We start from the raw sequence: 27,960 nt of genomic DNA on the forward strand, positions 1-27,960 counted from the left end.
ATGTGTACACTTGCATCTTCACTTTACTGTTTATACATACTGTATATATTATTATATATATATTAGGGCTGTCAATCGATTAAACAAATTTAACTAATTAATCGCACATTTTGAAATTCATTAATCGCGATTACAAGTTTGTTTTTCTTCTTTTTAAAGACAAAACTTCACACAGAGCTGTGTTTTCAAAGAGGCTCCTACCTATACAGTGCCAACGAGGTATTTAATATCATGGATGATAAATTGTTTCCGTGAAACATCCAGATTAGTAAAAAGAAAAGTATATTGAGAGCCCATTGGTCCTGTCATCTTTAACATTGAACAGCAGCAGAACCAGTGGCCTTGGGAACTGACTGACATTCACATATCCTGTTCTCCCTCTGGGAGCTGGGCATGTTCTCCATTTTACAAAAAAATGTAAATTCACCTTTTAAAGTCTTTTTCATATGACACATACCCATGTGTTATACATCAAACATTCCAGAACAATCTCAGCTCTATTCAATGAGGCTCATTGTCCTCGCTCTCTCTGGTTCTCTGACTGACAGGCTGCTAAATGAGCCTCACCTGTGAGGTGGGAGGTCCTTTGTGATTTACTGAGTGTTCATTGGTTGTTTTTTTCGCAAAATGTTGACAGACAAATCACGGTGAAGGTTTCTCTGTGGATCAGAGGGGAGACGGGAGGAAGAGGAGCAAGAGAACCCCGATTCATCATCAGTTTTCGCGGAGAAATACTTTTTAAATAACGGAAACAGTGTTAAACCCGCTGCCGGTTTGACACTCAAGAGGGTGTAAAAACTTCAAGGCACACAGTAAGTACAAGTTGCGTTAGTTAAATATTTTAGTGCGTTAATGCGTGAATATATATATATAAATAATCATTGTATATTATATCTGCATTGCACTTTTATTGTGTGTATATATATACTGCTCTCTTTGCACTGCTGGTCAGATGCTAACCGACAATCCGCTGCCTCAGTACCTGTACTCTGTGCAATGACAATAAAATTAAATCTGAATCTGAAGTGATTTTTCACCTCCGTGTCTGTCCATGGCTAATCTTGCACGCTTGATTCTATTTTGTTAATCAAACATTGCAGCAGGGGTCGCTGCAGTCAGACACTCCTGGTGGAAATCTGCACTCTACTGAGTTCACCTATAGTTCTGAGTTTTTTGTAGGTACAAGTTCATTTAATTTTGTTAGTAAATCAATTCCCAGCATCAATCGGATGTGCGTTGTTTATTACTTTGCAAGGAATCTTTTAGTTTGAGAGCAAAAAAAACAAAAACATTTTGGAAAACATATTTAATTCAATTTCAATTCAATTGAGTTTATTTTGTATAGCCCAAATAACAAATTACAAATTTGCCTCAAAGGGCTTTACAGTCTGTACACATACGACAACCCTGTCCCAGGACCTCACATCGGATCAGGTAAAACTCCCAATAAATAGAAAAAGCCTTTCACAGGGAAAATAAAGGGAAGAAACCTTCAGGAGAGCAACAGAGGAGGATCCCTCTCCAGGATGGACAGAAGCAACAGATGTCATGTGGACAGAAGGAAACATTCCAGAATAACAACACATTCAATGAGTATGACAGAGTGTATGAATAGTTATGAATCCTGCATGTGTGTATATGTGGTTGTATGTTTCTGTGTGTGTTTGCATGAACATATCTGTGTGAATAAAAGAGAGAGTGAGAGATGTTTTTGTGGCGACATATTGCCATGATCTATTAAAACTAACCTAAAGAGAAATGAGACAGCATGCCACCACGACATCCACATTCAGAACACTATAATGAAGTAGAAGGAGACTCTGTGCTTGTGAACTCCCTTACAACAAAGTTACAGACCTGTCTGGTCTAACAGAACTCACCCGTCAGTGAGTACGCTTTCGGGCCCACCTATCAACCTAACAACCAACAACAGTGCAGTAGCAGCAGAGCGTGGGGCTGTGAGTGACCTCTAGTGGACCATTATGTTTCTGCAGAGCAACACAGACATTGTTGCTACATTATTATCCTCATGTTCCTTGTGTGGTGTCTTTGAATCCTTGCTGACTCCATTTAAAGTTGTGTCTTGTGTTGGAGCACCAATTACAAGTGACTGACTGTTTGACAGTACTGGCTTCATGAAAAGCTATTTTCTTATTCTTATAAGGGGAATTCTCCCCAATAAAAAGAGATCCTCATTTTCAAGAAAGTCACAACCATGTTTTTGATCCTCATTACTCCAGTAACGACAGGCTGATGACAGTATTAAGTTACAAATTGGCAATAGAAACAAACGCAGCCTCAGACTACTTAATCACTGCCCCCCCCCACACACACACACACACACACACACACACACACACACACACACACACACACACACCACCACCACCACTGTATTGTACTCAGTGATAAACGTGTGCTCCATGTGCTTCTAGAAACAGGTGTCAGGCTTCAGGAAGACACACACGCACACGCACACACACACACACGCGCATGCACACAGTTAATTATTTATCCACTCAATGAAAAGCTGACATGCACACCATCCTGTTTGCAGTGTCACTTTAGACTACACGAGAGAGGTTACTGTTATGGGTACTGATGGACGAGTGCACATCTTCAGTGAAGCTAAGAGAGAAATCTGTTTTTAAAATGTTTTAAAATATGTATTGTTTTGTAATAATAAAACTTTCCAGTGAAGCTTGTTCCACAACATTAGATGGACGTGTGATGGATGAAATACATTTATTATTCAGAGCTCATGATGATTCTGGTGTTCGTATGGTTGTAAACATGGTTGTACACCAAGGAGTCATGATATCCACAATTGAGCTACTCCAACTCCTTCTGTATATTTCTCTGGCCAATGAATGTATGTCGATCCATGTCTTGCTGAAAGGATGGCATATACATTGTAAATACTAAAATAGTTCAATCAAAATGGGATTATACAACTGCTGTTTTATGAGGTTTCGCATTTAAATGGGTATATTTAGTGCACTTGCAGAGTTTTCCTTTAAGTATCAAGATTTTCCCATAAATGTAAACCGTCTATTTAAGATATTGTGCTAATAATAGTCTCCTGTGATAATTTTCCACAGGACTCTGCTGCGACTGTTTCTACGATGGAAGCATTGAGTGTGGACGGATCCATTCAGTGGACGGGAGGGGGGATTTTAAGTACAGCAAATCGGCAAATCGTTATAAAATACATTATAAATAACGACGACGTTTATTTCTGACACGCATTTTCTTTGATCTATCATTGCAATGTGTGCTTACCTCCCTCGCATACGGCCTAAGTATGCTAAATCGACTTCAATGAGAAGAAGAAACCCTTTAGTTGTAAAGTCAGCAAGTCAGATGAAAATCGAGCTCTGTGCCACATCTCCCACTAAATGATAAAGCGGCTACACCGGGAACTGGAGGCAGGACCGAACAACAAGAACCGAGCTTCAAATAACACCATTAAGACCCTTCCGACCAGACTCCAGGTATAGTTTTCTTCTGAAAGACTCGGACGGTGGTGAAACTCTCTCGGGCATCTCGAATTGTCCTCGTCTAGCATCTGGACGGAGTTGTATCATAAGGGGAGGTGTTAGGTGTGACTCCTAAGTTAACGGGGAAGTTGACGTTTGGCTTTCGGGGACGTGAAGTTGGAAAGTTTAACCAAAGCAACTGTTACTCCTCCATTCGGTAAGTTAATATGACTTTATTAGAACGAGTGGTTGAAGCTGTATTCAGGACTCAGTCCATCCTGGTCTGCCGTCCCCCGGAGAGAAGAAGCTCCCATACACTCATGTTGCAATGTGTTAAAACTGATACAAGTTGTACCAAACTGCATTTTTAATCAGTGCAAAGTTTGCAAGTAGCTTGAAATACACTGTTAACAAATATTGAATGTATTTGATACTTGTGTTGAGAACAAATTAGGGCTTGACAATCAATAAGTTTGAAGTATTACAATATGTAGTACAATTATAAGGACATTTTCCTGTTTACTAGTGTGAAGAACTTTCAACCGGTTATGAACCCCAATTTAAAACTGATGCCACGTCACGGTCTACATCAGCAAACAAGTCAAAAGGTGAATCGATTGGCTATTTCTGCGTCATTATTCTTAAAGTTTGTCATTGGTGGCACTGGGTCTGATTCTGCTCGAAATCAGATGGACTCGTGCAGGTTCACCAGGAACTCCCGTAGGTCAGACTCCAGCAGGGCCTCCAGCAGCGACAAGACCAGACCACCATCGACAGACCGCCATCCGCCTTTGACCTGCAGTCGGAAGATCTGGTGGGAGGAGGAGAGCTCGGTGGACGGCAGCAGCGCCTCCTCCTCCGGCCAGGAGTTGGGCCATCCCGCCGGTCCCCACTGGGAGCCAACATCCTCACCAAGCTGCTGGAGGCCCGGGCCATAATGCTGGGCGTGCTGGAGGAAGGGAGGCATGGGAGAACCATAAACCAGGACATGAGAGGTTTCCTAAAGGTTGCTCTGAAACTCTACAACTTTCAGAGGCCGCCAAAAGGAACACAAGATGAAGTCACAGCTTCAATCCAAATGAGATTTCAAATTTTTAAAATCACATCTTGCTTAAAGCTAAACATATTTGGACAGATACATGTAGAATGGTGGCATGACACGTTTATATCATCACTATATGATTGTGTTGTCTATGAGTGAGAATAGCAGAGTCAATACATGGTGTGTAGACTCAGTATTGATGGACAAAGATGTGTTAAGCTCTTTTGTCCATCCATCCCTGAAAACCTTTTGTCTTGCCATAATTATTTTTCAACCACGAGTCCACACTTTTTAATAACGAGAACAGAGCCACCTTGTGAAGAGTGTATCCAAAATATATAAGCCCACTCACCGGTCTAAAAAAAAACTAACATGCTGTCGTGAACTTTTGAACAATGAACATGATGCAGAAATCATTGTGGGTGAAGACATAATGCTGTGTTCGATGAAACCAAGAGCAAGCATGTGGACCTTGAAATGCAAACACGCAGGAGTCTCGATCTCGGAGATGTTCTGCGCTGCGTTTGCCCCAGATTGCTAGTTACACCGCCTCCCTCTCATAAGCCGATCCTGTTGCCTTGACGACTGGTGTGTCCGGGGACTTCATCCTGATCCACTGCTTGATTTTCTCTGACACTAGTTCAGAGAGACTGGCACGAAAAGCGAGAATAACTTAAGAGCAAGTGTTCTCTTTTTCTTCCTCTTACACTGGACTAACTCCTCACCCACCTGATGCAGCCTCCGTTAGCACCTCGGAGCTCAGGCTGCATCGCAGCTCTGCTCATCCGCTGCACAGCAGGCATCACATGGTAACGGCTTCCTCTCGGTGCACCGAACCCTCCGTTTGTTTGACTTTCGTTCCATTCAGTCGAGCCACAGCACAAAGACAGCGTGGACACTATTTTCATATTGCAGAGTTTAGGATGGGAAAGGTTGGTGATTGCAAATTATCCAGCCAATTAACACACTCTGTGTGAGGGCTTCAGCTAATGTTTATTTCCATTGTGATATTTTTCAATGAATTTAGTGTTTTAAATGTCAGAGAATGCTGAAAAACGCTGATCACAATTTGAAGGTTAAAGTCTTCAATTGTATTTATTTTTCAACAGAGAGTACAGTTATTGCAGAGTTATCTGCAATAACTGAAGACGGAGAAAACCAGTGAATATTCACAATTTAGAAACAGAGTCCTATGGTTTGTTTTTCTTACAGAATGACTTCCACATTTAACATGTTTCTCAAAAAGCGTTGACCAAATAATTATGTCCATTGACTGCGTTTACATTTAAAAACATTTTTTTACATTTAGAATGAAACATTGACACTAGTTTTGGTTTTGCATACTCATTAACTGACACACGACATCAGCTTTGTGTCGTGCTTTATGGATGGACTACGATGTATCTCAACAAACGCCCCTCATCTCTCTTGTCTTTGAGATTTAGTCTCTGTTATTACAAGACTTAGTGAGTGTGTGTACAAAATAATGGAGGATTTCTTTAAGAAGCCATGAGCCAGGAAAGGAAGTGGGCCTGAGAATGGCAGGCAGCGGTACACGTTGACTGGTCAGGGGTTTACAAGATCTCCGCTGTAGCCTCGGGCAGGGGGATACCGGAGCCCGTGTGAACCAGTCTCGTGAGGCTGGGAACTGGAAAAAGTGGACGATGCAGAGCACGAGCGTCTATGGATCTTGGAATGACAATGTCGAGGAACTGTTGTGTATCGAACAACGCTTTCAGACAGTGTTTAGTCTTTTAAACTTATTTTGCATCTCTAACCGTCGAGGCAACGAGAGCCTGAGGTCATGAGGTCATGTTGATGTCAGAGCAATATATCGCAGTTATTTCTGACCACATGTCAAGATGTTTTCCACTGCACCAAGTGAAAAGGACCTACCCAGTTCACAGCTGTGAAAACATCTAGAACATCCTGTGACGTCTAATATGCGGGCCGGTATGCATTCCTTGCACACACTCGCATTTCATAAGCACAAACGGAACGACAATACAGCTGCTTGTCCATCGTGTAGCGGCAAGAAGGAGGAAACTAAGTCGACCACGCCCCACAGGGGTCATTTAAACCGTTTTATTGCAGCAATTTTTCATATGTGGACAACAGAAACAGTTATGAGGCAACTGTTTTCAGTTAAGCCCAGAAATGGCCTTCATCAGTCTTGTGACATTGTCCTCCTTTTTTTCTTTTTCATTCTGAGGATACTGAAGGAGCATATTTCAGAGGCTGTACAAATATTTTTGAGAGTTTGTGTCTACATTCTCCTCTGTGAATAAGGCTCTTAATTTAGCAGCAGAGGTTCTTGAAACCTCATGGCAGCACTCTTCAGCCTTCCAGCCTGGAAAATGCTGGGTTTCTTGTGGTTTTGTGTGTACGAGGGAATAAACAACAACGCCCATATTTATGACTGTTCCAGCTCAGCCTGCTCACTGAGCTGTCCTGGAAAAGTGCAAGTGACCCAGAGCGGAGGAGATGCAGCCGCTCCCTCATCCTGTTGTATGTTAGAGAGGAGGACTCTGGTCCGGCCTGCAGCGCAGTGTGTGATTTATATCACGGCCCTGTTTAAACACAGTCGGCTGACAATGCTGCTGCATTCTCAAAGGGAGCATCACGTTTATTCTGTGTGTGGTTAAGGCACCACAGAATCCTACACTATGATAGTGGTGTTGCTATTTCAAAATGAAATAGAGGGATTTTGTTTTAGAACAATTTCATTTGTATCATGCAATTCATTTTTTGGATAGGATTCATCATTGTGCAGAAGATTAATCCGTAGGACCTTGGGGATTCCCTTATTTTTCTCTAAGCAACTCCAGCAGCTCAATTGTTGAATGCCAGTGAAGTATCTCACGTACTTGATAGATTGACACACCATTTCCTACATAATTTGTGTTGTGAACATGTTAGCAGTATTTAGCTAAAAGCACAGCCTCACAGAGAATGTAGACCCTTACATCCTAAAATATTTCCAACAAATAATGAAAGAATCTGGAATTAAATATGTTTGCATTATAATTATAGTTAAAAACATGTTTAAGAACACTGGCGTAAGGGATAAGCTATATTACATGTGTTGTGTATGTTGTTTTATTGATTTATTTTCCATCTATAAGCCGAGGGGGATATTGTGAAGCATTCAGGTTACTGGCTCTAGTCCTCAGATCTGCCTGCTGGCCTCTCATGTTACTCTCTGACTTTGATTCATAAAATTGCAGGAAATTATACCCAAAGGACAATTAGGAGAAATAAGAACGTCTGCGTGTTGAAAAGACCTCATCCAACTGCACACAGCTCTCATTTGTTCGACGCCAGATAAAATCATTCTGGTGCCAGCGACACAGGAGTAATGGGATCTCAATAATTGGAAGAGAGCGAACATGGGGATAATACATCTCCCCCTCCCATACATTTGTTATATGTATCACGGAAGAGTGGATGTGTTATTTAAAAGGATTATTAAGTCATTTAACCGCTGGAAATAGTTTTTCTTTTTATGTGTCATACTTTTTCAATTCTTTCTTCCTCCCTGCCCTCACACATCTCTTGTTATGTCCCTCCCACGCACACTTTACTTTACCAGATTCGTGTTGGAAAACACTTGCTCAGGTTTTGGTAAAAAAAAAAAAAAATGTTAAAAGGAAAACTTTTTAAATTATTTATTTTACAATCTGACCATGTCGAATTTCATTTAATTCTTTTTCTGTTCCTTTCTTTCAAACAAAGGCTGCTCTCAAACCTCTGGTGAAACACAGCTTTTAGATGGTTGATATGGAAAATGAGGACAAGCAGATGGATTCATTTCCTCATGTAAATGACAATAAATGTGTCTTTATTCTACCTTTCCCTTGCTGACAAAATATATGAAACATGAAAGATTTTCTTATGTGAATCCAAATTTTTTAATTTTTTTTTAGCAAAAACGGTATGCCAGTGACCTTTTTGCTTATTAACACCCCATGTCTGCTTCATCTGTGGGATGCATGCACAGTGTCACATTTAATACTTATTGTATTGTTTTGGTTTTGTCCTGGATGTGTTGTTTTGATGCATCCTCACATCCTCAATCATTTATACCCCTGCATACATGAATAAACAGATTATAACCATGGAAACTGAGATTAGAAAAAACACAAAAAACAGAGGTGAATAGGTCCAGGTGGTTAATGCTTCATTATGCTTGTTAGCATTGGTATGTTCCCCCTTCACCTGTCTTTCTGTTGTTGATTAGCGTATGAACACCGTTTAAAATCCATTAGAATATACATTTTTATATAAAGGTGGGGAGTATTGTTGAGGTGAATGTTGTTGAGGTGAACGTCTGTTGATGTGAATGTCTGTTGTTGAGGTGAATGTCTGTTGATGTGAATGTCTGTTGTTGAGGTGAATGTCTGTTGATGTGAATGTCTGTTGTTGAGGTGAATGTCTGTTGATGTGAATGTCTGTTGTTGATGTGAATGTCTGTTGATGAGGTGAATGTCTGTTGATGTGAATGTCTGTTGTTGAGGTGAATGTCTGTTGTTGATGTGAATGTCTGTTGTTGATGTGAACGTCTGTTGTTGAGGTGAATGTCTGTTGTTGATGTGAATGTCTGTTGTTGATGTGAATGTCTGTTGTTGAGGTGAATGTCTGTTGATGTGAATGTCTGTTGTTGATGTGAATGTCTGTTGTTGATGTGAATGTCTGTTGTTGAGGTGAATGTCTGTTGTTGAGGTGAATGTCTGTTGTTGATGTGAACGTCTGTTGTTGATGTGAACGTCTGTTGTTGAGGTGAATGTCTGTTGTTGAGGTGAACGTCTGTTGTTGAGGTGAATGTCTGTTGTTGATGTGAACGTCTGTTGTTGAGGTGAATGTCTGTTGTTGAGGTGAATGTCTGTTGTTGATGTGAACGTCTGTTGTTGAGGTGAACGTCTGTTGTTGAGGTGAATGTCTGTTGATGTGAACGTCTGTTGTTGAGGTGAATGTCTGTTGTTGATGTGAATGTCTGTTGTTGATGTGAACGTCTGTTGTTGAGGTGAATGTCTGTTGTTGATGTGAATGTCTGTTGTTGAGGTGAACGTCTGTTGTTGAGGTGAATGTCTGTTGATGTGAATGTCTGTTGTTGATGTGAATGTCTGTTGTTGATGTGAACGTCTGTTGTTGAGGTGAACGTCTGTTGTTGAGGTGAACGTCTGTTGTTGATGTGAATGTCTGTTGTTGATGTGAACGTCTGTTGTTGAGGTGAACGTCTGTTGTTGAGGTGAACGTCTGTTGTTGATGTGAATGTCTGTTGTTGATGTGAATGTCTGTTGTTGATGTGAATGTCTGTTGTTGATGTGAATGTCTGTTGTTGAGGTGAATGTCTGTTGTTGATGTGAATGTCTGTTGTTGAGGTGAATGTCTGTTGTTGAGGTGAATGTCTGTTGTTGATGTGAATGTCTGTTGTTGAGGTGAATGTCTGCTTTCTCATTAGCAACAGTCCGTTCCAGCCTGACCTCTAAACAAGTGGATGTATTGAGACAGAGTTACAGTGCACTTGTCCCTCCTCCATTCTATTAACGGTTGATAAATTATCACTGTGCCAGAGGATTAATAGTCTCTCTGCAGAGACACATCCACACCCAATCCACACACACACACACACACACACACACACACACACACACACACACACACACACACACACACACACACACACACACACACACACACATAGTGTAACCTCATGAGGCCTCAGTTGTAATCTAATCTGTATTTTTCTGCCGTGTATGGACATTGTCTCAACTGTCCAGATTCATCCCTCGGCTCGGCTGCCCGGGAAGCATCCACAGCACATGTTTTTATGATAAAACACTGCTGCTAGCGGAGAGGAATTATTGAACCAATGAATCATTTATGATGTTCACACAAGGATGTTAATGAGCGTTGTTGGTCTCCTGCAGGAGCGGAGGAAGCAGAGCCGGCGGCGACGTGGAGTGAGTGGAGAAGGTAGAAACAGCAGCCCGGCTATCCGCCCGCCCTCCTGAGCGTGCTGCGTGATGGGGAAGCAGAACAGCAAGCTGCGGCCCGAGGTCCTGAACGACCTGAGAGAGAACACAGAGTTCACCGACCACGAGCTCCAGGAGTGGTACCGCGGCTTCCTCAAGGACTGCCCGACCGGCCACCTCACAGTGGAGGAGTTCAAGAAGATCTACGCCAACTTCTTCCCCTACGGAGATGCCTCCAAGTTTGCAGAGCACGTCTTCCGCACGTTTGACACCAACGGAGATGCCACCATCGACTTCAGGGAGTTCATCATCGCCCTGAGCGTGACATCTCGTGGCGGGTTGGAGCAGAAGCTGCGCTGGGCCTTCAGCATGTACGACTTGGATGGGAATGGGTACATCAGCCGGGCAGAGATGCTGGAGATAGTTCAGGTGAGCACTGTGTGACGGATCGTCGTTTCTTCATTGATGTTTGTGCTGGATGTATCCGTCTCTGGCCTTGTTTGGGTCAGGATCTGCCTCTTTCTGCAGATATAAATATGACGAGGTTCAAGCAGTGCATCTCCTATTATACAATGGTTATTCAAGTTGCAGGAATGTCATTTTAAAAGTACGAATCTTAACCCAGAAAGGGAAAAAGAAAAGGAAGGCATTGAATCAGATTCCGTTGGGGTTAGCATATATATTTATATATATCCATAACAAAATAACAAATGTAATCAGTCCAAAACTAAGGATTAAACTTAATTATTCCTTTAATTCTGAGTAGGGCTGCAACTAATGTTTACTTACATCTATAAATCTGCTGTTTATTGTCTTGAATAATTCATAAATTATGTGGCCCATTAAATGTTTGTTTTTTTAAACACAAAATTAAGATGTTTTCATACTTTTGCATGATAAATTGATAATACAACTTCAATTATCAAAATGGTTGCCAATTATCGATTTGTCCACTAACAGTTAATCATCCAGCTTTCTGTCTTGTAAGAAGTCATTTGTGGGTCTGAATTTATAAGATATTTGACATCATGGTTGCCCTTTATGTTTTTCTTATCCCCGCGGCTATATTTACTCTTCCAACATGGCGAGCTGAGCCGCCTGGAAGGCCATATCAATATTGGCTCAGTTCGTTGTGTTTGTGGATACAAATGAATGTGAAAAGAAACGGGCGAAAGCATCGGAGCTTTTGTTAGTGGTGGGGTTAATGCGTTCCGTTTTTCAGCTAAACCTTTCCCCATCACAGACCTTTACGTGATCTAAAATGTGTGCAGTGGTAGAGCTACCAAACAGACAAAGAGGGACTCGCTGTGAGTGTCACAGCAGGATGAGCTTCATTTTCCAGAGCACCATCATTACCAGGTAGCATCAGAAACCAGGTCACAGCATTCAGACAAAAGATGTAACAAATGCGTCCGATGGAAACATAAATCGTAAAAAGTGTCTCAATACCAATTACGCTGAGTACAGACTTCCACTAACATACACATTTAATTGTATATATATTGTGTACAAACAAATATATATAGATACACATATAATTCTGTATATATTGTGTTTATAAATATATATTTTATATATATCTATATAAAATATAATATATATTTATATAGACAAATATATATGTATTTCTATAAGTGCTGTGAAAAATAACGCGTTAACTCAGTTAATTAAATTACAGGATTAATTAGTTTGTTTTTTTTAACGCATTTTACGCATGCGCAGAATGAGCTTCCAATCCGTCTGTTGTTGGTCGTCTCTAACCAGCAGCATGTCATTCTGTCTCTACGTGTCGCGTTAACACGACTCCGATCTCCGTCTCGCGCGCCGCAGAGCTCGGATGCCGGCGTGTGCGCGCACATCGGGACGAAAAAAAGTCACGTGCAACCCCCCCCCCCCCCCCCCCGTCAACAACTCTTCTCGGTGCTCTTGCCTGTCTTGAGAGCCCTGTAAATGTATATATGTGATTAATCATGATTAATCCACAGAAACCTGTGATTAACCTGATTAAAAATTGTAATAGTTTCACAGCCCTAATTTCGATACATATATAAATATGTATTAATTTATATACATAAATATATATTTTATTCATATATGCAAATATATATTTCTGCTAGTGTACTGACTGGAAAATGACGCACTGAGTAAAGTGAGACATCGTGGCATCTCACTCCCTCTCTGAATAGAGGGAACACACTGACACCAACTTACCAGAGACCAGTTTCATTCCGCCGTGTGTCCAACACTTCACGTACACGTTGAGATACAATCTGAAAAAGGGGACGCATCAAAAGCATTGATCCTGCTCATGATTTTAAGGAGATAGGGAGGTCGTGTTGACGGAACATATTATGTTTCAAAGGGATCAGGGACTCAAACCCTGAAAGAGGTCCGATAACAGTACCCTGAAAATGTTCCTGCTGAATATCAAAGATAACATGAGAACACTTTCCTTACAATGACAGGGGCAGAAAGCGTGAGAGGAGTCACAGCACCGTGTGCTCCGGCACATCAAACCGTGGGCTTCAAATAGTCGCTGTTACTTTCATTAACTTTGTCTCTGTCTTGTCAGGCAGCATTTCTGGGGACTGCATTGTTGTATCTGTATGTGTGTGTGTGTGTGTGTGTGTGTGCACACACTGCAGGTCGGGGGGATGTAGCGCAAGCTTGACCTTTGCCGGTAGCTATCTGAGTGTGTGAGTTTAATTTTGGTAAGCACGGTTGCATCCAGAGCATGCTCTCTCTCTCTCTCTCTCTCTCTCCTGAGACGTGCCCTCTCTTTGTGTGCTCACCTGAGGTAATTGCCTGTTTCAAGTAATACGAGGATAAAACAAAACAATAATTGAGTATTGTTCCAATTCACTGACTCAACATTGACCAGCACCATTTAGAATTGTGTTATGCTTCTTATGTCGTGGGATATAATAGGTTTCGTTCTCACAACAGCGGCATTAATACGCATTCAATGTCTTTGATAACAACTCCTCAAAGTCAATAACATTTGAGGATGTAACAAGTAACATTTACTAAATCCATAAGGTTATTATTTATTAAGATCATGTGTACTTTTCCTCATTATGTTTTAGAATTGTTGGACGTAATTTCACTATTACAAATGTTTTGGCCCATTTAATTAGATTAGTCTTGCTTTCTATATATTTATATAGATGGAACATCTCATCAGAAAGGATGTTCCTCCATGAACCGACATCATGTAGATTCAGACAGGTGATGGGACTAAAGCTGTGTGGAGTTACAACCGATGGGGCTCCAGCTATGGCGAACAATCTGTCACGATATTCTGATATTTTGAAATCAAGGTCTGGTAAACTTTCAACTGTGTGATGAGGAGCAACTGCCAATCCAACGCTGTCTTCTTGGTGCTGCACGAAGGGGATGGAGGTTGCACAACTGTTCCGCCAAGTCAGTTATGATGGTCTGGTCGATGATGCATTTATTTAACTTCATTGTTGAATCAAGTATTTTTCTCTCAGCAGCAACAGATGCTGATGTTAAGACGAAGTGAATGTCTTCAACCAAGGCATCAAAGAGGCATTATAGATGCTTCCTAGCTTTAGCAGAAGTAAGATAATTCTGCTAAGAACTGAGTCAGGTGCACTTTCCTGATCACAATCTACCCTAACGCCCTCACCATCACTGGCCTGAAGGGTCAACAGTCTGATTTGGGGGATTCCCACACACACCTTGTTTAAAATCCCTCAACGAACATGAGTAGTGTCTTCTGCTTTTGTGTTTCAGAAATGTATTGTTTGTATTTGTTGCATCCTTCACATGCAGGTTCGAGGCACGTTGGCTGAATGTTGCTGCCACATTGAAAGTTATTTTCCACCTTAACTACCCAAAAGCTTCACAGATGACAAACACAATTTGATATGGAAACAACAGCAATTGTTCTCTTCTTCCCTTTTAGGCCATTTATAAGATGGTCTCCTCAGTGATGAAGATGCCTGAGGACGAATCAACACCGGAGAAAAGGACGGATAAGATCTTCAGACAGATGGACATTGACAATGATGGTAAGTTGTTTTTATTTGTATGTGCTTTGTATGCTTTTGTGAGACGATATCACAACCAGCTGTCACTATCAGTTGTGAAAGCACATACATAAAACATGTGTCCTACTTCTCAAGGTACATAAACAGGTATATAAGGTTTTATACAACTATTGGGGTAGCTGTAAACAGAAATACCTTTAACCCTACCTGAGCGCACCCATTCTAAGTGGATGCAGGTGGATAAACATATAAAGACAATTGAGTAAAACAGTTGTAACTAGAATGGGCACTCGGTAGAGCGCATACCTTCGCATATCACAAGATTGGGCATTGAATTATGAACATGTTGGCATTAGTTGCATGCCAATTGGATAGAAATTGACCGCGCTATGGTAAAAAGAATATGTTGACCTTTTCATGACCTTGACCTTGACCTTTGACCCGATTGATCCCAAAATCTAATCAAATGGTCCCCGGATAATAACCAATCATCCCACCAAATTTCATGCGATTCGGTTTAATACTTTTTGTGTTATGCGAGTAACACGCATACAAATAAATAAATAAATAAATACACGGCGATCAAAACATAACCTTCCGCATTTTCAATGCGAAGGTAATAATATAAAATGTCTTCATGCCATCTGTATATTAACAAAATGTCTTATACTGGCATGCAACTTCCTGATTGTGTGTTATAAACTATTTATTAAATAACTGTATATTGCTTATTAATGCTAAATATATGACTTAAAGTAAAGATTTACCAAATATAAATACATTATATGTGATATTTAATGTCCTTGACGTTATACAATTGCCACCACAGAGCAGTTGAGAGTAACATGAATTATAGAAGCTCGACGACAGACAGAAAGACAGAGAAATAGGACGTCGTATAACAGCACGACATGCCATGAACATGACTCACAAGATAATTAGCAGTCTTGTGTGTCTCTTCCTGCTGAGCCTCGATGTCAGTGGTTTGACATTTAGTGTGGAAAGGTGATGCTACATCCACGGACACACACAACCAAACCCATTCACACAATATGTATTAATTTAAAGAACATCATAACGCCACTTTACTGATGACCCTCTGCCACACCCACCTCCAGTCCCTCAAGGAAATCAGCCACACAAACTAAGTCGGAGCCAGATGGGGTTTCTGACATGTCACATCTCAGTTAGATCTTCAGTGGAAAGCTACACGTATTTTGGAGCAGAAGGTTCAGAAAGTCTGGAGGTCACGATGTGTGTGTAATAACATCACATGTGTGTGTAATAACATCACATGGCACCACAGACCAGGCCCACGGCTGCAGCTGCAGCCGACCCTCCTTTCTAATGCAATTTATACAGATGCTGTTTGACTGAAAGTGGTAGTTAATTTAAACAAAGTGTGGTGTGCTGTTGTAAACATCTAGGTAGTACAATATTCAAACAGTGCAAATGTGCATTGTGTTAGATGGCTAAACAACAACAACTTAAGGCTTTCATCATTTTAAATACGTTTACGGGATGTTTGCCGATATAGAATCCAACGTATATGTAGCTGCCCCGTTTAGACATACCAGAAACCAACAAATTAGAAATGTTTCTAAAAAGAAAATTTGAATGAATAATTTCTTTAATTTTAATATTTAAGAATTTTAATAATGTATTCGTTTTATTTTTATATAACAATTAATTATTTAAAATGAGTACTGTAAAAATACTGTCATTTTTATAATCTTAAAAACGATATACTGCATTGACAAATACATAAATTGTAATTTGCCTGTAAAGATGTCCTGACTTATATGAAAACAGCAAAACTGTTCTTAGCTATAGATGACTTGATCATTCAGTCATACAATGAAAGTTCTTTGTAATGTATTTATAAGTTGTGTACTTTGCCTAAACAATGTTGTCGGGGGCGTCTGTGACTATGTTGTCAGCACATAAGCTCAAAAACAACATCAGAGACGTTTCTGTTGATGGCAGTGGGTGGTTGCCGTATGATTCAGCCCTCACGTGCTCAACCGATGGTGAATGTGAAGTATTTTTTAAATCTGTGCTTCACAGGTAAATTGTCTTTGGAGGAGTTCATTAAAGGTGCCAAGAGCGACCCGTCCATTGTCCGACTGCTGCAGTCGGATCAGGGAGCCTCTCGTCAGTTCTGAGGAGTGACAATAACAGACACACTCTCCAAAACACAATCACAAACCCACAACTACCGGTCGGTCAGCATCAAAACTCACTCAGACAATCCTTTCATTTTAAACGCAGTCATTGTCTTATCGTTTACATTAGTGGGCAATTCTCTCTCGTCAATGTGGCTCCTTTAGTCGAGATATTTTCTGTTTATGCTTTTCCAAAACTATCTTGCCTTGAAATGGTTTTGACCCGTTCTCCATAAGTGAAGTGCCATATATTTATACTGACTGGATTCTTTGGCTCGCAAGTATTATGAATCCCATTATGTTACACCAGGAGAAAACTAATGACATCCCTCCTTATGATTTGATTCACCTTAACCGTGCTGAAAAGTGGCTTATGCGTTTCACGATGTCAACTGTAGCTTCACAAGTTGCTCTTCTGAACAACCTCGATATGCCTTTGGTATTGCATGCGCCCGGTGATATACGTTTTCTGACATTGTTACAGTTTGTGAATAATGAGGCTGTGATTGTTTTTATTCCTTTTTATTTTTGTAACAAACATTTTGTTTTCACACAATTGAAATAAAAGTCGTGTAAGAAAAATCTACACAAGTCCCACAGTATCCTCTTGTGGACAGACATGAAAATATAAAGAGTCACATAAGGTTGGACATTGAAGTGTTCCTCTGTGCACATATTTAAATTCGTTCTCGAGGGCGGCTGAAAAGGGGAACAATGTTCAAAAATGACTTGAATGAACAACTGAAATGCCACCTTCATTGACTCCTCCCCCTCTCCGCTGGGTGCCACCTATAAATATGCAGCTTCTAATGTTCAGCAGGTATGTGAGGCACTTCATAGACATGATACATAGCCCAAACCTCTCCCCCCCCCATGTGTGACTGACAAAGATGCGAGAAACTGCATGTGTCTCTCATGTGTCTTTTCTGGAATATTTAATTAACTGGGCGACCCGGCCTCCCATTCGTCCACAGGAGAGGGGAGGCGGGTCGCACAGGACCAGACAAGATTGACCCAAGTCGGTTAAAACCTTGTTTGGGCTCATAACTCAATTTTATCTAAGGTATCATCCAGGTCTACGTCACTGAAGTCGTAGTCCTCCTCCACCGGAAGCTGCAGGTGAAGATGAAGAAATGAAGACAAACTGTTAGCAAAGATGGGGACAAACATGACAACTTTCACTTTTATTAATTCTTAGATTAGAAATACCAATTTTGTGGAGATTAAAAACAACAGCAGGTGACTTTTTTTTGTCACCACACCACAGCCACGTTGTTTGATGAAGCCTCAAAGCTTTTAGAACTACAACTACGGTCATTTCATTGTTCTGACCACAAATCTAAATAATGATAATAAACAACATAAGAACAAAAGGTCCTCCTTTCTGACTAAGCCCTATAATAATAGTAATAACAAATATACATTGTCATTATATATAATATGGTTAAAGTCATTCATGAACCAACTTACCTGGCATAAATATCATGATACTGATACCAGAATGCAATACCATAAAAACAATATGATACCATAAATACGAGACTGGTATATTTATCTATAATAGTAATAAATAAAACATCTGTATGGTTATCTTTTTACCAACTTTTGTAACACTTAACAAATGGCAGTAATATTAGTATTAGCCTACAGCAAGATATGAATGAAACGACATGGTGCCATCATAACATTGATTCTACACTAGGAGGCCTTTAGTCTGTATCTGACCAGATGATACAGAGTTCATCAGGATGAGCAGCTGTAGAGTTACGTAACTTTATAGACCGTCTGCAATGTAGACAAAGTACTGAAACATTTCACTTCTGGCATCTTTGTTTTTTTCAGCCGAAGACGGCCTGTAAAGCTCCGCCACTTCACTCGCTGTGAGCACAGTGAAGTGCAGACAGCTCGACACGGAGCAGCGCGTGCGCTCTGATCGCGCGCTCTTTTAATGAAGTATCGAGACTAAAAATATGCAAAATCATATTGTTTTTAACGTACGGGTACTTTGTTAGTATCGATGCACCGTGCAGCGTGACAGCAGTAGATGTTAATTCAAGCTAACCCGAACCCTCCAAACAATGTCGACATCTTCACGCTGATTGGCCAAGACTTGACACGTCCCATCAAAGATGTTTTATTGCGAAGAGCACCACATCGCATTTTCTTCGCGTTTCACTGCAATCTCAACGGCAGCGGGCCAGGTGCCCCCCCCCCCCTACCCCAAAACAAAAACTCTTCGGATCTACACGATTCACGTGGATGACCTATTTTGATTTTAAAACGGTGAATTTCACCGAGAGGTGACAAGTTTGCAGGTATGAAAACATAAAAGTCTTTAAATTCAGAAATAACTATAGATGGACTTTTCACTCCGTAAGAAAAGAAACATTATCTGAAATTCTTGTGAGCGCTTAAACTTCCACTGCAGTGTTTCATGATATGTTCATCTGTGTACATGATTGTAATACAGAGGCAGCAACGAGTAGGTAGAGTTGAACTGTAATAAGCAGGGCAGACAGTGCGCAACAACGCATCATTTGAAGAAAGAACATTTTAATCCCAAACTTCACAACCAGACCAGATTTCTGTCGGGTCTGTAGTCGTTCCAAACAATCAAAGATGTGTCTGCAAGGTCAGTCGGACTTGGCATGCGAGACATTTTGACCTTCTTGAAGGAGATTTATTGCGATGCAAGTCAAACTGAACTTTGCTGCATAACAGGCAGACTAGATGGGCGCCACCTTAAAGACATATTTAGCTTCAGCTTTTTTCTGATAATTTTATATATTTACAAAATGCCTTATTCTTTTCTTTTGGTTAACATTGTTCTGGATAAGGTCGTCTATTTTAAATTACACCTGGACAATTGAGCCGTATAACGTGGAAGTTTAATACAAAATCAGATGTCTACCTAGCAGGGCCTTCAAACTATTTGGCTGAAGGCCGATAACGTATCCGTACACATGGCCATAGATGTAACTCCAGTCAGACCCCTGTGATGTTCCCACTCACCTGTCCATCTTTGCCGTCCCAGGGTTCAACAGTGTGAATCTTGGGCAAGGCTCCGCCTCCCAAAGTGGAAGTCGAGCCACGGCCGACGGAGAGCTCCCTGAGGAAGAGATGAACCGCGTGAGCGCCTTCGTTCAGCATGTTTACATTGGTTCTGTTCTACAAAGGTTCTTGTCATGGGAAAGAAAAGACTACCTGAGGAACTCGTGAATGCCGGTCTCGCTGAAGGAGCCCCTGAGCAGAGCAAATTTCATTTTGCGTGAGTTGATGGCCGCCATCGCAGGATAGCCAAATCCACCGATACCAAGAGAGGCCTCCAGCTCCATCTGAGCTCCAGCTTCAAGCCACAGCCAGCTGACAAAGGGAGAGCAGGACATTAGTCAACCCAAATTAGTACTTTCATAATCCAGGACAGGCACGTCATCCCTACCCCCACGTCTTCTTCTTGTACTTCTCAGCCATCTGCATCATCACCTTTAAATAGTCGTTTCTACCTGCTGCGCCTGTTGAGACAAGAACGGTTCATGGTGAGTGATTAAAGGATTACAATAATCTTTAACGCATCACAAAGGTACCCAGACTTCACTTGTCGCCTACAGTTCTGCTGCATTTTATACAATATTGAATAATAGAATTTAAAAATTCAAATTGTGTTTTTTCTCTGTTCTTTAAGGTTACATTTCTGATCTATTGAACATGAGTCTCACCTGTGTCCAGGATGTGTGGCAGAAAACCAATAACACACAACTGACTGTCCTCACAGGTCTTCGTCAAGATGTCTTTATTGAGGATCTGCAAGACAAACATTGACAATACACACATTTTATGTTTTGTGAAATTACATAATTATATATAAACGTGACGAAGATAACTCAGGGTTTAACTGTGATCATTATAGATAGTTTTATCCCCCCACTTCCCATTTTGGGACGAATTTTGGACCGATGATTTAGTCTGGATTCTCTTTTTTTTTCTTGTCTGACACAAACAGATAATATTTAAGTTAGTAAAGTTCGATTATGAATTTAATCACAATCGTGTTTATTAACATAGAAAACATCTCTTTAAAAAAAAAAAAAAAGAGTCACTACTAGCGCTAGAAACTTTCATAAATGATGTATGATGCAAATACACTGACCTCCAGCAGTTCAGGAGGAGCAGCGTGGTCAGAGAACATATCCAACGCCTTCTGGATGATGTCTCCACGGGTGCGGCCTCCTTGGTAGTCTTCGGGCTCCTCGCCTTTGCGGAAAATCTTGATGGTGGGGAATCCACGGATCTAAAACACATAAAACACATATTGTTCCAGTTCTGCAAGTCGTTTTGACTTTGAAGACATATTTACTGAGACATGATTGAATTAGTATGTTTGACTCTCTCCATTCTAACGAGAACGTTTCATAGGATTCTGACTAGGAAACGGACTTTACTTTTCTAGTCTTCCGACCACTCAAAGCGCTTTAACACTACATGACATCATTCACACACTGATGGGAGGGGCTAAGTGTCCACCTGCATAACAGCAGTAAAAAACATTCATAAACCGTAGGCATAGCTACGGGACAAATTTTGGGTTTAAGTGTCTTTCCCAAGGACACATCGACATGGGCGAGCGGAGTCGGGGATCGAACCGCCTATCATCTGATTAAAGGACGACCCTGCTCACCACTCAGCAGAAGTCGCCTAGTGCAATTAATTGTATCAGAATTGTGTACCAACGCACCGCTTTGACCTCTCACTCACCCCGTAGCGGCCGGACACAGCCTGGTGCACAGTAGCATCCATAGCGCCGAGGCGCACTTTGCCCTTGGTCTGCTCGTTGACAGCCGAGGCTGCAGCTGCCCACTCAGGCTCCAGACTGTCAACAAAAGAACAAATCCATAATGAGACGTATTCATAGTTTCCCAAACAAATATGTTTCTGAAATATTGGATGAAAATTTAGAAAAAAAGTTGAAAACTGGATTCACATGGTTTAGGAAAATAAACTGCTCAGATGGAACTAAATAGTTTTAATAGGGATAATCGTCTCCTGAATAAAAGTCCCATTGACGTGTTTTCAGTCTGCCTGTTGATTATCCAGATTTACTGGGACAAAAACACTGTTTGAAGCCACGCTTTTCACAAACAAAATTCAAACAAACAGCCGCTATTGTATTGGGGTGGAAGAAATCTCAGAGATGGCCATCTCGTCTTTCATGTAATAGTGAGGGAGGGTATCAATGTTTCCTACAGCTGGGGATGGACTGTGTCAGATATCAAAATCACCTTTTGCAGTGTCCACACCAGGGGGCGAAGAACTCCACCAGCCACACCCCATCACCCTCCAACACCATCTTGTCAAAGTTGTCATCAGTGAGCTCGACCACATCCTTCTTACTGCCGCCACCATTCTGCTGGAAGGAAGTTGAGTATTAATTCACAATGTTCAGTGTTTGATCTTCCAACTTCAAATAATAACAAACTAAGGCACCTGTTTGGAGCCAGAGCTGCCGGAGCTGCCAGACTTGCCGCTCATTCTATCCTTCACCAGAGTGCGCAAAAGGTTCATGGCTCCATCCACGATGGCTTGGCTACTGCGTGCACCTGAAGAACGAAGGGAATTCAAAAGTAGGTCAGTGCATCCCCAAAAAATAATTTTGAGTCTCAAGTCTTTCCCAACAATAACTTAAAAAAAGGTCAGAAAGTGTCTAATAAAGCCCTGAACGCAAGCCGATTCACTGAGAAAGGAGGCGTTTAGTTGTCTCTCTGACACCTACATCCCCTTTGCTCTGAACTGATCGAAATTACTATTTAACTTCAGAACAGCTTTTTGGCATGAAGTCACCGTCAAGGAAAATGTCAAACTCACAAAGCTGCGTATTCAGCAAACAAAAGCTATGTGTTTGGTCAGTGGCATTGGCTGTACCTTGGTAGTCCTCTGGCTTGTTCTTATTGGCTCCAAAGATCTTGATGGTGGGGAAACCATTGACGCCATACTGGCCCCCCAGTGACTTGTGCTGGTCTGCATCTACTGCACCAACCTTCACAATACCCTGGGGAATTACAGAAAAAAAAAAGACAAAAAAGGAAATCAAGCCTCGTATTCATTTTCTTCACAGAACATTTGTGAGCCGTTTTCACAAATCTGGAAGTCAGCATGTCAATAAACAAATGTAACAGTTATATGTGTATGCAGGATATCTCCACACAGACACTGTGGAAATCACATTAGAGGTGATAGCTATGTGTGGAAAAAAACAAGACTCACTAAAAATGTGACTACAGTCCCATGTCTGCCCACATCACACGCCTCCATTTGCTGTTATTCTCACTATTGAATTACAAACGTGTAAAACACTAGTAGGTGTAACAAAACTGTGAGCTACCAAGTATACCTACTTAGTCATATCTGCCTGAGTGTTTTTTATTACCACAAATATGTAGTGAAGGCACATCATCATAATCCGACTGTCATAGTGACCATATGGTATTCACTAACAAGGCGAGCGGCGTGTTGTTTACCTTGAGGGCGGTCGCCGCCTTCTTCCAATCAGGAGTTAAATGTTGACAGTGGCCACACCTGTAGTGATGAATATGAGAAGGGATAAAACAATCAAATTGATGTTTAGTTAGAAAAGATGAATTTGTGGTCTCTTTATAATCTACCAATAGACACACTTTCAGTTTCAAATCTGTTCAAATTAGAAAGATTGTAAACAAACAGGATTCAAGTCCATCATCAAGTATTTGTTTCTCAAATTATTCCCAGAACCAAAATGATTAAATATCCCCTCAGTGGAACGTAGCAATCAGTAGTTATTTGAAAGTTAATTGATGTCTTTCCTATTGTGCCGAGTCAAAATGCCTGCTGTTATTAAAGGTATATTCAATTATGAACAGAAAATCAAGTCAATGTCTGTTCAGGTTTAGCTATTTTGTTGCTGTGTTGAGTATACAGCATGTTTACCAAAATAAATGTTGAGATATGTACTCAGATGTATATGTAATGTGATGCTGTGGTATGTAGTGTATATTACACACACACCAGGGGTGGCGCTAGGGAGCTCAGGCTATAAAGGCCAATGTGCCATTACTTGTTTTTCAGTTGAAGTAAGCTCTAACCGAGACTGATGATGTGCTAAACATCTTAATAAATAATGCGACAACGGCTAATATAAATCCATCATTTATTCTTTCCTCCAGCAGCAGCGCTAGCTGCTGCAGCAGTGCTCCACAACAGAACAGGTTATGGGCCCAGGAGTCGTGAAGGAAAGTCAGTTTAACGCGAAATAAGCGTGCGCTACGGCTAGCTAAGAAGAAGAGCTAAGAAGAAGAGCAACTGCGCATGAAGAGGAGCAGGAGAGGAGGGCCGCGACCGACCGACATTAATGAAACCAAGTTGGATAAGAAAAGCCCAAACAGCAACGCTGGGATATCTCCACACTAGACTACTATTCCCAGAACAGAGAGAAGAACAGAGGAACCGAAGGAGCGAGCAGCAGATGCTGGTAAAATGTTGCGTCATGCTTAAGCTAATTTTTACTGTTGAGCTACAAAGCCTCTCGTTAGTAAGAAGGATGGCGCGATGAAAGAAAGAAAATAAAATATTGATAGAGTATTGAATGTAAAGGATGAAGCCCCTGTGATCCCAACTTGTGACAACGTTGACACTAGATCGGTCGGAAGATATGAGACTGAAATATCAGGAGCGCAGAAGAAACCACCATCAGCTGAGGAGGGAAAAGTGAGGAAATGTTAGATTGATTGCTAGGCTGGTTTAAAGTTTTGCCGCATTTTGCCTGAGTTTTAATTTATACGACATCATCACGCTATCTACACGATAACATCACGTTTGCAGACTGAAGAGCGGAGAAGTAGTTTTGAAGAGACGGAGAAGTTAGCGGTGGACAGTGTGAAGAAGACTGCGAGGGAAGACAGTGGGCCCGTGCTGGGCGTCGTCCAGAAGCGAACAAAAGAGACACAGAAAGACACAGAAATGTCATGTGTGATTCAAGTGTGTCGAAAGAAGACGACATGAGAAACACAGTAGACATTACGAGACACACACAAGATGCCACCACACAAAGATGCCATGTGCGGTGTACAGACAGATGGGATGAGATGGTGGAGACTCAGAAGATGACTAAGAGAGAGCACGCCAGATTGAGGGCGGAGGAACGTCCACCCAGGAGACAGGGTCTGATGGTGGGGACGGGAGGTGGTCATCACATCACATCAGCTCTCTCTCATTTCAAAACCACTTCAACCTTCATCAAAAAGTTTCAAGCGATTGTCGCACTGCAAGGAGCCGGAATTGCTCAGCGGAGGCACTTGCGCGGAGCGCTCATCGACAGCATTTGACAGCGGGACAGCGCCTGAGGGCGACATATGCTGGAGAATGGGCTGTTTGTGCGAGCATATCCCTTTGAGCATCTTCTCGGAGAGCAGCTTATGAAGATGTGTGTTGGGTTGTCTTCAAGAATACGGTGCAGGCCAACCAATGCCCAGATGTTGATAGGTAACATTATTGTGTATGGGCTGTATCATGTAATGATAACATGTGAATCTAATGATAAGTGTAATGCCTGTCACGACATACAGACATGGTAAATAATAAGATATGTGTGTAATTGTGTATGTGTATTTGTGGTAGATGTAAAGGTGTAATAGTTGCATGTAAGTAGATATGCAGTAAAAGGTAAAGTAGGCGAAGATGTATTCTGAATTGTGAGCCCTGAGCAGAGAGAAAGAAAATTCCTGAAATCATTAGGGAAGATGGTACAGAGCGCAGCTCCTGTTTAGATGGAGTACACACATCACTTGACAGGTATGTGAAGAAGTTTGCAACAAGAAGGTTATAAATACAGGCAATCATTTACTGATGATTGTTCAAGCATTTGTTATTTTTATTTCCTAACAGATGTATCCTTGTGGGAGAAAAAGAATATCAGATGGTGCAACAGTATCCTTGGAAAGGAAGGTATCAGATCAGTTTCCAAGAAGCGTAGAGAGTTGAGAAAATCAGGTGAGAAGCGAGTGTAAGCAGATTAGACCAGCCAGATGGCGTCAGCCTGTTAGAGGGGCAGGGTCTTGGGAAGAGATGTAGGGTGCATTAAGACTGAAAGTGCATTAAACAAGCAGCTATATAAAAAAGCAGACAAACAAAGCCCTAAAATGTACAAACAGCAGCAACAGTGGTAAAGCACACTCCATATGAGCTGCTAACAGACAAAAAGCCAATGTATCCAAAATGACAAGAACAGCTATGTAAAGCACACAATCCAGATGTAGTGAAAGTACAGAAACAAAGAAGTAAAGGATTTGTTGAAACGTATTTGGTGTATCATCAGCTGTAAGAGGTGGTAAAAAAAGACCCAGCGTATACAGTAGATGACACCAGAGAAGTAAAGTAGTGAAAGGCAGCAGGTGAAAAGAACAACACCGAAAAAAGATGAGGCAGAGTACAGAAAGATAGATAGTGAGACAGGTGAGGACCCAGGAACCCGAATCTATGATGACAAGTGAAGGTACGAGGGTGAGGTCTAGTAAAGAAAAATAGTGAGAGAAACGACAGATCATAGGTTCGGTGGCACATCCATAACTGACAAGTGTGATGAAGAGAGGTAAAGAGTATCCAGATAGAGGCAGAAGAGAGAAGGAAGGACATTGAAATAGAGACTACTGCAACTGACAACAAACGTGGATGATCTCCAGCTATCACAGTAGACAGACCTTGTCCCGACACTTGTAACAATGGGCAAAGCCATGGATGACTAACAATGGACAAAAAACAAAAGACATGGAACAATCAGATCAATGAAAAACGAAACGAAGGGGACAAGAAGACCTTTACCACGACATCAAGAAAAATGAGATGGAGAGAGACATGAAAAGTGGGTGGAGCCATCAAGAAAAATGAGACAAGGTTTGAAAGCAAGGGTTACAGGTTTGTGGCGACAGAGTGTGGGACATGAGATGGCGAGAGACTGGCAGTGTAAAGGGAGATTATGAAGTGCAAGGAAAGTGTAAACTGAAACAGTTTAAAATCCTACTGGAGAGAAAAACTGCCCGATGTGAATTGCATCCACTGAAAATGGAGATCTACATCAACCACCAGAGGTATACAGAAAAAGAGGGCTGTGGCGAAACCAAAAGAAATCCTAAGGAAAGTCTTAAAATATCGTAGAAATTGAATAGGGATTTTGGAAGGTCTTTACAAGGGATGGAACACTGAAGGTGATGTGTAAACATGTCACAGGAAAGGTACTAACTACAGGAGGCTGTGGGTAGTCTTATATACCTCACTACTTGGGTCACGGTGAAGCACGTACCTAAGGTATCTCAAGCACTGCAGAGAAAGGGTTAAAAACTGGGAGAAATGCTCTTTTGGAGAGTGATATGTGTGACACAAGGTTGCATTTGGTATGTCTATATGGTTACACCACAGGCGCGCTAGGCGCATGAAGCTTGCTAAATAAATACGCCGACAACGGCTAAATCAACAATAAATGCTAAAATATAGTTAATATAGGGTGTTTTTTTAATCATGTATCCTTATCCTGCACGTTGAGATACTTTTGTACAACAACTTTGCATCCAAGTGTCCCCAGTCCTTTCTTTCAGATCCTACAGTGAATACGTGGGTTCATCCGAGGACACTTGTTGCCTTTATTTAAATAATGTTCACCAAAAGGGAAATGGACCTCACCAGGGAGCGTAGAACTCAATCAGCCACAGACTGTCACTCTGGAGCACCTCCTTGTTGAAGTTGGAGGAGCTGAGCTCAACAACATCATCGCTAGCGGAGTAAAAGGCTCGGACAGAGAGGACCAGGGAGCAGCCCAGCACTCCTGACGGGGGGGGATACAAAGGGTTTACTCTCAACCTTATGCTAACTCTACGTGTTCAGAAGAGTCAGAGCTGAAAGGACAACACGAGGATATTCAAATGCAGATGATATGCAGTTATGTTTCAACAACGTTGTATTAATGCATTGATTCAACGATAACGGAGGCCTGGCAGTGTTCTGTGCCCCTCGATTTAGCTATTCATGCTCGCAAAAAACGATGAAAAAAACACCGCTAACATTACCATTACACAGACACGACTATTTCACACGCAGAAAGGCTGTTGTTGATATCACCTACCAAGTAAAAGCAGTCTCATGGTTGTTGCTAGCTGTCTGGGACCGTCTCCTCTGTTAGCGACACACGCAGACTACCGCCGCTGCTTCTCCCAGGGAAAGTAATACGGAAAAAACCTCACCGTGGCCCACGCTGATTGGTCCACCTGG

General features: G+C 41.4%; 2 protein-coding genes across 4 annotated transcripts; one reads left to right on the forward strand and one right to left on the reverse strand.

Annotated features, from left to right (window-relative positions):
• Positions 1–3,399: 3,399 nt before the first annotated feature.
• hpcal1 (hippocalcin-like 1) lies at positions 3,400–17,324 on the forward strand. 2 transcript variants are annotated; one of them, XM_056428247.1, is made up of 4 exons: positions 3,400–3,494; positions 10,452–10,925; positions 14,428–14,533; positions 16,580–17,324. In XM_056428247.1, the coding sequence occupies exons 2-4, from the start codon at positions 10,548–10,550 to the stop codon at positions 16,675–16,677; spliced, it is 582 nt and encodes a 193-aa protein (XP_056284222.1). In that variant the 5' UTR covers positions 3,400–3,494; positions 10,452–10,547; the 3' UTR covers positions 16,678–17,324. The 2 variants fall into 2 exon arrangements, with proteins under 2 accessions (XP_056284222.1, XP_056284223.1); XM_056428248.1 differs by lacking the exon at positions 3,400–3,494 and adding an exon at positions 3,514–3,696.
• On the reverse strand, positions 17,184–27,920 carry pdia6 (protein disulfide isomerase family A, member 6). 2 transcript variants are annotated; one of them, XM_056428245.1, is made up of 13 exons: positions 27,815–27,920; positions 27,376–27,517; positions 23,190–23,247; positions 22,594–22,720; positions 22,159–22,271; positions 21,954–22,078; positions 21,430–21,544; positions 20,825–20,965; positions 20,394–20,478; positions 20,117–20,189; positions 19,882–20,040; positions 19,690–19,786; positions 17,184–17,790 (listed from the first exon to the last, which is right to left on the reverse strand). In XM_056428245.1, exons 1-13 carry the CDS (start codon positions 27,831–27,833, stop codon positions 17,719–17,721), a joined length of 1,326 nt encoding a protein of 441 aa, XP_056284220.1. In that variant the 5' UTR covers positions 27,834–27,920; the 3' UTR covers positions 17,184–17,718. The 2 variants fall into 2 exon arrangements, with proteins under 2 accessions (XP_056284220.1, XP_056284219.1); XM_056428244.1 differs by having other exon boundaries at positions 21,954–22,081.
• Positions 27,921–27,960: the final 40 nt, after the last annotated feature.

Source organism: Pseudoliparis swirei, chromosome 12, assembly GCF_029220125.1.
Source record: "Pseudoliparis swirei isolate HS2019 ecotype Mariana Trench chromosome 12, NWPU_hadal_v1, whole genome shotgun sequence".
Lineage (NCBI taxonomy): Eukaryota > Metazoa > Chordata > Actinopteri > Perciformes > Liparidae > Pseudoliparis > Pseudoliparis swirei.

Coding starts and splice junctions, on each gene's coding strand:
- pdia6 (XM_056428244.1), bottom strand. Junction 22,082..22,158: donor GCAGCTCTGGCTCCAAACAG/GTGCCTTAGTTT, acceptor ACTTCCTTCCAG/CAGAATGGTGGCGGCAGTAA. Junction 20,190..20,393: donor GCCACACATCCTGGACACAG/GTGAGACTCATG, acceptor TTGTCTCAACAG/GCGCAGCAGGTAGAAACGAC.
- hpcal1 (XM_056428247.1), top strand. CDS start 10,548: ATGGGGAAGCAGAACAGCAAGCTGCGGCCCGAGGTCCTGAACGACCTG. Junction 10,926..14,427: donor AGATGCTGGAGATAGTTCAG/GTGAGCACTGTG, acceptor CTTCCCTTTTAG/GCCATTTATAAGATGGTCTC. Junction 14,534..16,579: donor GATGGACATTGACAATGATG/GTAAGTTGTTTT, acceptor TGTGCTTCACAG/GTAAATTGTCTTTGGAGGAG.